At 35.2% G+C, this 11,467-nt stretch overlaps 1 protein-coding gene across 1 annotated transcript in view; it reads right to left on the minus strand.

The window, feature by feature from the left end:
* The window catches only part of CSN2 (casein beta), a 43,107-nt gene extending 34,669 nt beyond the window's left edge, over positions 1-8,438 (minus strand). The window contains exons 1-5 of the mRNA XM_042781218.1: positions 8,388-8,438; positions 6,864-6,890; positions 5,706-5,724; positions 5,570-5,610; positions 4,789-5,310 (exon numbers count right to left, since the gene is read on the minus strand). Coding sequence (XP_042637152.1) covers positions 4,789-5,310; positions 5,570-5,610; positions 5,706-5,724; positions 6,864-6,890; positions 8,388-8,438 — 660 coding nt within the window. The remainder of the gene's footprint in view (positions 1-4,788; positions 5,311-5,569; positions 5,611-5,705; positions 5,725-6,863; positions 6,891-8,387) is intronic.
* Between the last annotated feature and the right edge of the window lie 3,029 nt (positions 8,439-11,467).

Here is an 11,467-nt window from a genome sequence, read left to right on the forward strand (position 1 = left end):
TTCTGCTAGTTGGGGTTTAGTCCAATTCTGCATCCTTTCCTTCAAGGCTCAGGGGTCCAAGATTATCTTCTGTGTCTGTGTTAATTGGTTTCCATTTTCTTTGTTGAAGAGGGTCTGTGCAATCCTTCTGCCTAGTCCCCCATCTTGCCCCGCCTCTCCTTCTCAGGAACTTTTAAATCATAAATTTAATTTCTTTTTAATGATACTATGTGAGTTATCTATCTCTTTTTGACTGAATTTTGGTAATTTGTGGTTTTTAAGTAATCAGTTAATCTTTTCTAAATTGTCAATTTTTTTAGTGTAAAGTTGCTGAAACCAATCCTTTATTTTCCTTTTAATAGCTGCAATATCTATTATGATGTCCTTTATTTCATTATCATATTGCAGAAAATCTGGCAATTCTATTTTTAGTTGTTATTATATTTTTAAGTTCTATCATTTTTATTTATCTTTATAACATTTTTTTTCAATTGTTTCAAGAGAATTCTTGATTGTTTCAAAATATTTTTGAATACTTCATGGTATTTAAAGTTCTTGTCACATTTTCCAACATGTTATTCATCTCAGAACTGGTGTCATTTCACTCTATTTTATTATCCAAATTGTGTTTTTCAGTGCTTTTAAGTTGTATCCTGGGCATCTTGCATGCTCTATTAGGAGACTCTGGGACTATTTAAATATTCTAATTCAACAGTAGTCACCTTATTTAGGTTTAACATGTTAATCTTGGTCTACCTCTTTGAGCAATGACAATTTTATTTTTTAATACTATTCCGGTCCATTTTATTTTCTTGTTCAGATGGGGTTTCTGCTTGATCCCTGAAGTTGAAGAGTACTTTTAGAATGCAAGAAGTATGGGAAACATTGTAAGAGACAACTCATTGTGTAAATCCAAGGGCATGAAGTAAAGTTATAAGTGGAAGAGTTGGTATATGAAGAGGGGTAGTATATCACAGTGAAATAACTACTCTACATTCAAAGACAATTGATGCCAGAGCTTCACATAAATCTTATGTTCTTTGACACTGCAACCAAGTAACTCTGTTCATTCTGATTGTGATACTGGCTCCTGTTGCTCAGATGTAAGCATGTGAGCAATGTTGAACCACGGGGACTACCTATTATATACTATATAGTGTATGAATCATATTTCTGTTATTTCATTAAAAATCTTTGAATTAACTATTTTATAGATGTGAGAACTGAAGCTACTTCATAGTAGCTGTTTTAAAATTATTGTCACATATTTCAAGATCTGATTTATATTTGGTTAACTTATTCAACATCACTTAACTCTTATGTGTCATTGTTGTGATTCAGATTTCTTACTAGAATTTTATTTCATAATAAAACCAAAACCAAACCCATTGCCAACCAGTTGATTCTGTGTCATGGCAACATGTGTTACAGAGTAGAACTGCTCCATAGAGTTTTCCTAGCTGTACTCTTTACAAGAGTAGATTGCCAGACCCTTCAAGGAACCATTAGATTTGATGCAAACTTTAGATTAGCAAATGAGTGCAAACTCTTTGTGTCACCCAGATGTTTAACAAATTGTATTCTTGTGGGTGAAAGGCACAGCTGTAATAATTAAACTGGGACAGTATATATAAAGCAAGATTTTATATAACAAAGTGGATATATGATCACTTTATTTTTCCCCCACTTTTTGATATCCTTTAATAATATATTTACTTAATTGCAAAGCACCCTTCCATACTTATTTTTAAAACCAATAATACACTAATGTTATCATTAAAGAGACTAATTAATTTTATAAAATTATAATAAAGACAAGACAATGTATATATGCCCAAAGGATGAATTTATTAAAATGACTGGAAAGGAAATACATTTTAAGGAAATAATAATAATAAGCAAATTTCAAAAACTATCTTATGCAGCATATTTTGATGTGTGTTTATACTATTGCCAATTCAAAATTGAACTTCTAAGATACTAATTGAATTAATATTTGAGAAGTGTAAAGAATGTCTGAGCAAAATTCAAATCAAGATGAATTCCATACAATACACAAAATAAATAAAGAAATGAAGTTTTGTTTTTTCCATGTAGATTGATAAAATATTGTTTTTGGTAACAAGATACAAAGAAGAGATGACACATTTCCAATCACAGTCAATTCTGTGGAGTAAAGAGAAAATAAAGTACTAATTAAGGAGTGATAAAACTATTTTTTCCCATGTGTAATTTTGGTATGATTAATTTATAAGAGAATTTTAATTAAAAAATGTTCCCTGTTGTGTCTTTCCTTGGAGATAAATAAAAGTTACTATAAAATCAAATATTAGCTTATCTGAAATTGTTTTCATGAAATGTCTAGTCTATCATGTTCACAAAATAATCTGTATCTTAAGAATCCCAAAGATATTCTGTCTTCCTTTGACACGTAATTTTATTTTGACTCATGAATCAAAAAACAACGTATAAATTTTAAATAATAGTTTTAATAAAAACTATTAAAGTCTTATTATGCCTAAGTTAGAATTATGAGTATAAATTTGTCTTTGAAAAATAATAACTCAAATATGTTTACATAAAATAGAAAAAAACAGTTTTTGTTGTTCTTAAAATGATGTTGATTAATAATAATGATGATGATGATTATAATTACTTATAAGGCACCTGAAAGCAAACCAATCAAATCTGCTAATAGCCATAAATGAAATTAAAAGTATTTGAAATACATGGGAAATACAATAAGGTCAGTAAATAATAGTCAAACATTGTGAATTAATAAATAAATAAGTTAGTATATTGATGGGGTTTGCCACTACCTTGGGCTTATTCAAAGAATGAAATGTCAAAAAGTATTAACTATAGGAATGATCACTTTAATTCCAACCCTGAATTCTTACCAGAAGTAAGGAGGGGCATTAACTTTGCAATCTTCTTAGACCTTAAAGATAAAAAACATATAAACATATAACTCACTTCTTGACAAGAATACTTGCCCAACAATGTCTTGAGTAATGAAATAAATATATGAAATAAATACACATATCCAGAACACAATATTGTAAGGAAGACTAAGGCATATGCATTAACACAAGGAAAAGTTAAACTACAGAAATTAGTAATAACAATAATAAAACCAAACCCACTGCTGTGAGTCGCACTTGACTCATAGAGACCCCTCCTTGGATTTCTGAGGCAGTATCACCATGGAAGTAGATTGCCCAACATCCTTCTGAGGAGTGGCAGGTGGGTTTGAACCGCCAGACTTCTGATTAGGCAGTCAAATGCCTTAAGCACTATGCTACCATAAATTAATAAATCATTTTTATTCCAAGCCAATCTGATTACTTAATTTAATTCTGGCTTTAAGAAGTCTGCATCACCCAAGACCATGTATAGGGTTGGCAGACAATGGTCCTATAAGTGTCTTTGTATGATCCGAATTCCAAGGTGTATAGGAGAAATGACAAGGAACAAGGTTGTAGTCACTTCTTGGTCACAGCCAGCTACCCAGAAGGACCAAGTAGTTAAACCTGTGGGCTCAGGCTACTTTGGCGAGTAGCAACTGGGCTCTTAAAAGCTTGCAAGCAGCCATCTAGATGCAACCATGGGTCTCTTCTCATCCAGAGCAAAGAAGAATGAAGAAGACCAAGTATTCATGGAAACAATTAGTCCTAGGGACTGGTACACCATCTGATCTGCAGCCTATACGACTATGAGACCAGAAGAACTATATGTGCCTGGCTACCAATGTCAACCACTCAGAAGGAGATCTGTGTAGGAGATCCTGGAGAGAGGGAGAACAATGTGGAACAAAACTCAAAATCATTTAGAACAACAAAAAAAGTGGGACCAGGTTTGCTGGTCTGATAGAGCATGGTGAAACCACTGAGACTATGGCCCCTAGCTGCCCTTCAGGTCTGGAATTGAACCCACACCTGTGGTTTCCAGCCAAACAAAAGACAGGCATATGAGTTGGACGCTTACCTGAGGTAAGTACACTCCTTGGAGAGAACAATCATGGGAGAGAGAAGGGCTGTGTATGTACAGGGAGACAGCTCAAGGGACAGGAGTGCATGGAGGGATGAACACAGGGAAGAGATAACTATGGGGAGGAAGTGGGAGGGGAACTGTTGCATTGTGGTAAATTGGAGTCAATGTCATGAAACAAAGTGTATGTGAACTGCTGTGTGGAAAGTGAATTTGCTCTATAAATTTTCACCCAAATCACAATTAAAAAAAAAAAAAAAATGAAGTAGAATAAGACTGCATCATATTTATCTAATTTGCAAATTCTCACCAAACCAGTTAAATCAGAATCTCTGTAAGCAGTTCCTCCTAACACTCAATTTCTCCTACTCAAAAATCAGAAACCCTATGCTTAGGAGCTCTGGTAGCATAGTGGCTAAAGCACTTGACTGCTAACCAGAAGGCTGGCGGTTCAAACCCACCAGCCACTCCTCGGAAGGAAGGTTGGGCAATCCTACTTCCGTAGCGATACTGCCTCGGAAACCCAAGGAGGGGTCGCTATGAGTCGGGGCCGACTCAACGGCACATAACAACAACAACAACAACATGGATAGGCTTAGGCATTGAAATTTTGGGGTAAAAGAAAGTCCTGCAGGTGTTTCTACTGTATAAGTATGATGAGAATCACTGATGTAAACTCTATGCTTTTTTGATTCTTTCATATATACATTCTTTTCTTTCTCTCTTTTTTTTTAATTCTAGAGTTGTCACTTATTTATTCTGACATCCGTATACACATCATGAGTGAAACACCATCAGAGTAAGTAAATTTGAACTTACAGACACTGGGTTATAAACTGAAGCAAGTGGTTGACTCATGGAGTAGGACTCCTGGATTGGGTCAAGTAGATGCTCCCGGTACTGCAGAAGGGTGTGAATGGGCATACCCCTCTGGGGGGAGGGCACCACTTGCTGGGGAACAGGCAAGGCTTTGGACTGATAAAGAGACATCAGGGAGAGAGGAGGAAGCACTGGGGTCTGAGGAAGAGGCTGGTGCATGAAGGGCTGAAGCAGAGGCATAAGAAGGTGTGAATTTTCAAAACCACTGAGATTCCGGGTCTGGCGATCAAAAAGGGACATCAGTCTAGCTTGAGGGGAGGGCATCACTTTGTGCTTAGGAAAGATGGTTTCTTTATCTTCAGAGAGTTCCATTATTTCAGGCTGAAGGAAATGAACCACCACAACAGGCTGAACAAGAGGCAGGATGCTTTGTGGAAGGACAGGATAAGGGATGGGCTCAGCATAAGGAGGGACTGGAGGCTGTGGCTGGAAAAAGGTGTGAATTTTATCCTGGCGTTCATCCTGAAAGAAGGAGAAGAATCTATGATTCAGCTACTGCTGTCATTCATGATGAATTAGTCTCTTCTCTCTAGGGTAACCAGAATTTTCAAAACACATATTCACTGAGTGAAAATATAGAGTACCCTGCACATAACTTGGTTAAATTATTTTAGCTTTACATTTTTAGACTAAACATATGCATCCTTATACTCTATAAATATTTTTGTATGTATTATACATCATAAAAACTTTAGAAATGTACTCATCATGAGTAAATTACCTCTCTTTGCTGTTCCTCACATTTAGCCTTCTCAAGTTTTTGCTATAAAAGAAACAACAAAAAAATGTTTCTATATGTAAAAATTAAACACGGGAAATTTTGAAAATATGTGCATTTAAATTTGAAGATTTTATCTTGATGTGTGTAATAGATTCCTTCAGAAAAATAAAAATAAAATCAGATTTAGTTTTAATGGTTTCTAGTGAAGTGAACAATTCCTATTTGCCAACATAAGTCAGAAAACAAAGATAGTTGATAAGTTGATGTGGACAATTTATTTAATAATATCAGTCTTAGCTTAGGATAATTGTTGAAACTAACATGTTACACTGTTCTGTATAAGCCTGTCTCCATAGATAGATAGATAGATAGATATTTAGATACATAAGTACATACACATAGATAAATGCAAACAAGTCAGAAAAGAAAGTTAATGAACATAGAATAAAATGACACATTTTATAGATGTTAATTCCTTTTTGCTCTTATCCTTCCTATGACAAAAAGTGATCTCTAACAGTCTATCTGATTCTAAAATTATAATATTAATTGAAATTACATTCTAATAGCTATTGATACGTTTTATTGTTCATTCTAAGTTTGCTTGATACGTGTGAGGTTTAAAAAAAGTTTGTCAGTGAATTATAGGAAACAAACATTTCCCCTAAGGATCTTGAAATCTTTTTGAAGAGATAAAATATAGAGATATATTATTCAACTAAGAGGTGAAGACAAACACAAAATAGTGGTGCAAGGGTAAATACGTGACTTACCCAGGCAGATTTACGACTACAGAGACTGTGTATCATTGCTTCTCATTTACTACAGCGACTATTGGAATTACAAAATGTGTCCATCTGCCGTCTGCCTACCACCTACACTACAATATCTGCTATCAGAACTGACATGCTTATCTTTTCAATTTGTAACACCAGCTCTGAGGCAATGTCTGATCCATAGGAGGTGCTCAACAAATGGTCATCAAAATAATGAATGAAGTCAAAGAGAGTAGAGAGAGCTCAGTTAAAAGTGAAGGCAGAAAATAGGACTGTACCATTGATAAAAAGAGAGCTAAGTGACAGAAATTCAGGTAGGAAGCCAACCTAGAAACTACTAGAATATTGAATTCTCCAGTTATTTAGTCTCCTTCAGCATATTATATTAGAAATTTACATTAGAATTTATAAGTTAGAAAATATCTAAATTAGCTTAACTACCTTAATGTAACAAATAAAAAGATAAGCACATCACTGTTCTAAAATTGAGAAATTGCCTCTGAATAAAATTGTTTTACCTCATCACCTGAAAGACTGTCCACAGTCTGTAAAAGGGAAAAAAAAAAAAAAGTCAACAACTGGCTGAGTCTTCTCATACATCACCACAGAGTGTTAGTGTCTTATATTTGAGAAACTTTTTCTGAATATAAATATCTTACCTCAGTAGATACAATAATTTCTTCCCTCTATAAAAGAAAAAAAAAGACATGTTAGTGTATGGCTAACTCATTATTAATCATGATTCCTACTTATTTTTAGGAGCTCTGGTAGCATAGTGCCTAAGGCACTTGACTGCTAACCAGAAGGCTGGTGGTTCAAACCCACCAGCCACTCCTCGGAAGGAAGATGGGGCAATCTACTTCTGTAGTGATACTGCCTCAGAAACCCAAGGAGGGGTCGCTATGAGTCGGGTCTGACTCGAGGGCACATAACAACAACAACAACAACAACTTATTTTTGCTTCCTTTATGAAGAGCTACCCTTTTCATAAATCTTTTTGAGAAATAAAAAATACTTTGTGTTTTTTGAAAGAAAGACTCAAAAAATAATTGTTATAAATAATTTTAAAATTTAGTGATTTATATATTGGTATATTTTTATACTGCCTGTATATAGCACAAAACTTTTGATGAGTAATAGAAAAGGAGTTATTTTAACCTGAATTAAAACATTTATTATAGTTATGAGTATTTTGCTACCGCCTTATACTCCATTCTGTGTGCGTGTGTTTGTGTGTGTGTGGGGGGGTGCGCCCTTGTACAAATAGGATTTGACCTAAACCCAAACCTATTTCCACAGGGTCAGTTATGACACATAGTTTCCGAATCTGCAAATCCACAGAAGCTGACTGCCTCATCTCTCTCCCACGGAGCAGCTGATGGGTTCAAACTGCAGAATTTTTGTTAGCAGCCTAATGAGTCACGGGAGCTACTGCCTTGTCATTTTTACAGTTATGTATATGTATGTTTTATCACAGTAATAAGATGTTTTTATGTAACTTCCACAAGCATGCAGTTGTATTTGTACAATAATACTCTTTTTTGTTGTTGTTGTTGCTTTTATGTTTCACCTACTTGTTTTCATGGTGCTTGTTTATTTTTTTCTCCAGAGATTGCTGGCACAGTGGTATTGCAAGCACTCAACCCAGCCCTGTGGCCTTGTAGGCAGCTAAGTGAATGTAAACCATTTTCTTATAAGCCAAAGCAAAACAAAAAACACCAAACCCTTTGCAGTGGAGTTGATTTCAATCATAGCAACCCTATATGACAGACTTCCCCACAGGGTTTCGGAGACTATGATCTTTATGGAAGCAAGTTGTCTGATTTTTCTTCCATGCAGCAACTGGTGGGTTCCAACAGTGGATAGTTCATTTAACTGCTGATCACAACCACTGTACCACCAGGAATCCTTCCAGAAGCCAAAATATTTTGTTGAAAATCTGCATTATTTGAACACTTAAGGATATTGCTGATATTATTGTCTACACCTCATCAGCTAGTTGATTCTATGTTAAATGTTTAGACATTTCTCCCTATACTTACCTCCCTTGCAAGAGCAAGGGCCACCAGACAGGCGAGGATGAGGACCTTCATGGCTATCAAGTCCTATGAAAGGAGAAAAAAGGAAATGGTGATGTATAAGATCAGTCTGATACATTATCTTATTTAGCTCTTATTTACTTAGGGTTCTTTTTTATTAGGATTATGAGTATTTTGCTACAGCCTTATATCCCATTCTGTGTTTGTGTGTGTGTGTGTGTGTGCCCTTGGACAGATAGGATTTGACCTAAACCCAAACCTATTTCTACAGGGTCATTTTTATCGATTATGAAAATGTCTGCATTCTAGACAAAAAATATTTATGGTAAATTTATAATATGACCAAAGTCAGCATCTTACTACAGTTCTGTGTTTTTACATATCAAATTCAATTTTCATTGCCAAATATTCAGATATTTTCAGCTTCTAAAACCTCTACTCTACCTTTTTAATCTCATTCACTCTTTATGCATTTATGAAAGGTATAAAGATACTATAAATATTTACAGAAATAATTTTAATAGATGCATTCTTTAAAAATATTCACTTAACACCTTTTATTGCCAGTGTCCATATGCTGAGGATACAGAGGTGAAAAAAAAAGTTGTGAGTTCTCTGTCTTGGTGGAGCCTCAGTTGTCTTAGCTAGAGACTGATCAAAGAATATGTATACAAAGAAGATGATTTTTCCAAGATTATGCTTTCCCTTTACTAAATGAGTCTCCATGATATATAGTTTCTTCACATCTCCTTCCAATAGACTCAGAATTTAAATATTTCCTATATTTTCTCCTCTAGCTGCATGTTTTCTTGGATTCATTGGTTGGTTGTTCTCTGTTTATACCCACTATGAGTCGGGGCCAACTCGACGGCACATAACAACAACAACAACAACATGGAATCTTCAGGGAGGTGTGGTGGCATAGTGTCTAAGACATTTGACTGCTAACTAGAAGCCTGGTGGTTCAAACCCACCAGATACTCCTCAGAAGGAAGGTTGGTCAATCTCGTTCCATAGTGATACTGCCTTAAAAATCCAAGGAGGGGTCGCTATGAGTAGGATCTGACTTGATGGCAGTGGTGGTACAGTGGTTAAGGCATTCAGCTGCCAATCAAAAGGTCAGCAGTTTGAACCTACTAGCTTCTCTGTGGGAGAAATATCAGACAGTCTGCTTCTGTAAAGATTTAGAGCCTTGAAAATTCTATGCAGAAGTTTTACTCTGTCCTATAGTATTACTGTGAGTCAGAATCAACTCCATGGCTGTGGGTTTTGATTATGGAGTCCTCACCACCATAAATCTAATAATGTCACATGATTCTAGAGAATATATATTATGCCACTTCTCTTTCCCCTGTTAAAATATGCCCTATCATCTCTTCGTGATTTACCAAGAAGTCAGGTTCTCTTGGCCTCCTCTCCACACCATTTTCCCTGCTGCCTAATCTGGTGAAATGTACATAGTACTTTTGACCCAAATGTAGTTACTGAATTGCCATCTTTGCTTGCATTCATTGCATTTTCTATATATTTTTTCTGAAAAATTCTATTGGTAACATAATATTCCTTGACACAAACCCTCAATCTCAGATTATTAAGCTAAATTTCTGAATTAAAAATATTTCAGTAAAAAAAAAAGTCTATAGTTCACCTGTAAAATATTCTTTTCAACATTTGAGGAATAAAAATAATACTTTTATGAGGGAAATATTTTTCTAGATTTTTCTCATGAGGGCTATTTATTTATTTATTTATTTTCTCCATAAATTATTTCATCCATAAATTGTTTAATAAATTTGTCAAGATTAAAACAGAGAATGTAATATTCTATGAGAAGTCATTAATATAGGGAGAATTCCTTACATTTCTTATATTTATATACAAGTTCTTAAGCCAGAACCTCATTTTTTACTAATATCTATGCTAAGTTGGGAGGAGCTCTGGTGGAGCAGTGCCTAAGGCATTTGACTACTAACCAGAAGGCTGGCGGTTCAAATCCACCAGCCGCTCCTTGGAAGGAAGATTGGGCAATCTACTTCCATAGTGATACTGCCTCAGAAACCCAAGGAGAGGTCACTATGAGTTGGATCTGACTCGACAGCAGTGGGTTTGGTTTGATTGTTCTATGCTAACCAAGTTACTCTTTCTTTCAAATCATCTTTTCTTTGTTTCTGATGTTTCAAAGTCATCTCTGTGCAAACTTAAAATTTCTTACAAAGTGAAACCTTTGTTTCTTTTTCTTTTAATTCTGTATTTTTCATGTCTTTAATTTAATATTATTTTTAAATATAATAAAGCAGGTGATGAACTAGCAAATTGGATGTTCTAGACAAATTTGGTGATTTGGGAAAAAAAACAAACTCACTGCCATTGAGTCAATTCTGACTCCTAGCAACCTCCATTTGTTTCCAAGGCTGTAAATCTTTACAGAAGTAGATCATCCCATGCTCCTTTAGAGGAAAGGCTGGTATGTTTGAAAAGCTGACCTTTAGGTTTGCAGCCAAGTGCCTTATCCAGTATGCCACCAGAGCTCCTTAATTTGGTGAATGCAACCTCATAAAATGAAATTATTTGAAGTGGTGGATGTCCCTAACCCACTTCCTCAGTTTCTAGACTCACTATGCTGCTTGCAACAACCTAGGAGGTCTGTGGTGCTCCAGTTAAACAATGGGCCATTAACCAAAAGTTTGGCAGTTGAAACTCCCTCCTGCTCCATGGGAGAAAGATGAGACAGTCTGCTTCTGTAATGATTTACATCATTGGAAACTATATGGGGCAGTTCTACTCTCTTATAAGGTAGCTAAGAGTCAGAATTCTTGATGGAAGTGTGTGGGTTTGAGTAAACTACCTATTGGCTAAAACTTTCTCAAAGCATAATTTTAATATATTTGGTTTTTATGACTATGGTATGTTAAATCAAATCAGAAGACTTGATGCATAAAATGGATTTCTTCTTCATATAGCCTATGAACTAACTTTATTTTACCTACACACACACACACATACACACACATATGTGTATGTATGTAATATATGAAGTCTAGCCATAAAATGCCTTAGGCACTATGCCACCAGAGCTCCCATAT

This window comes from Orycteropus afer, unplaced genomic scaffold (assembly GCF_000298275.1).
Source record: "Orycteropus afer afer isolate SDZICR_OR568_19922 unplaced genomic scaffold, OryAfe1.0 scaffold00098, whole genome shotgun sequence".
Lineage (NCBI taxonomy): Eukaryota > Metazoa > Chordata > Mammalia > Tubulidentata > Orycteropodidae > Orycteropus > Orycteropus afer.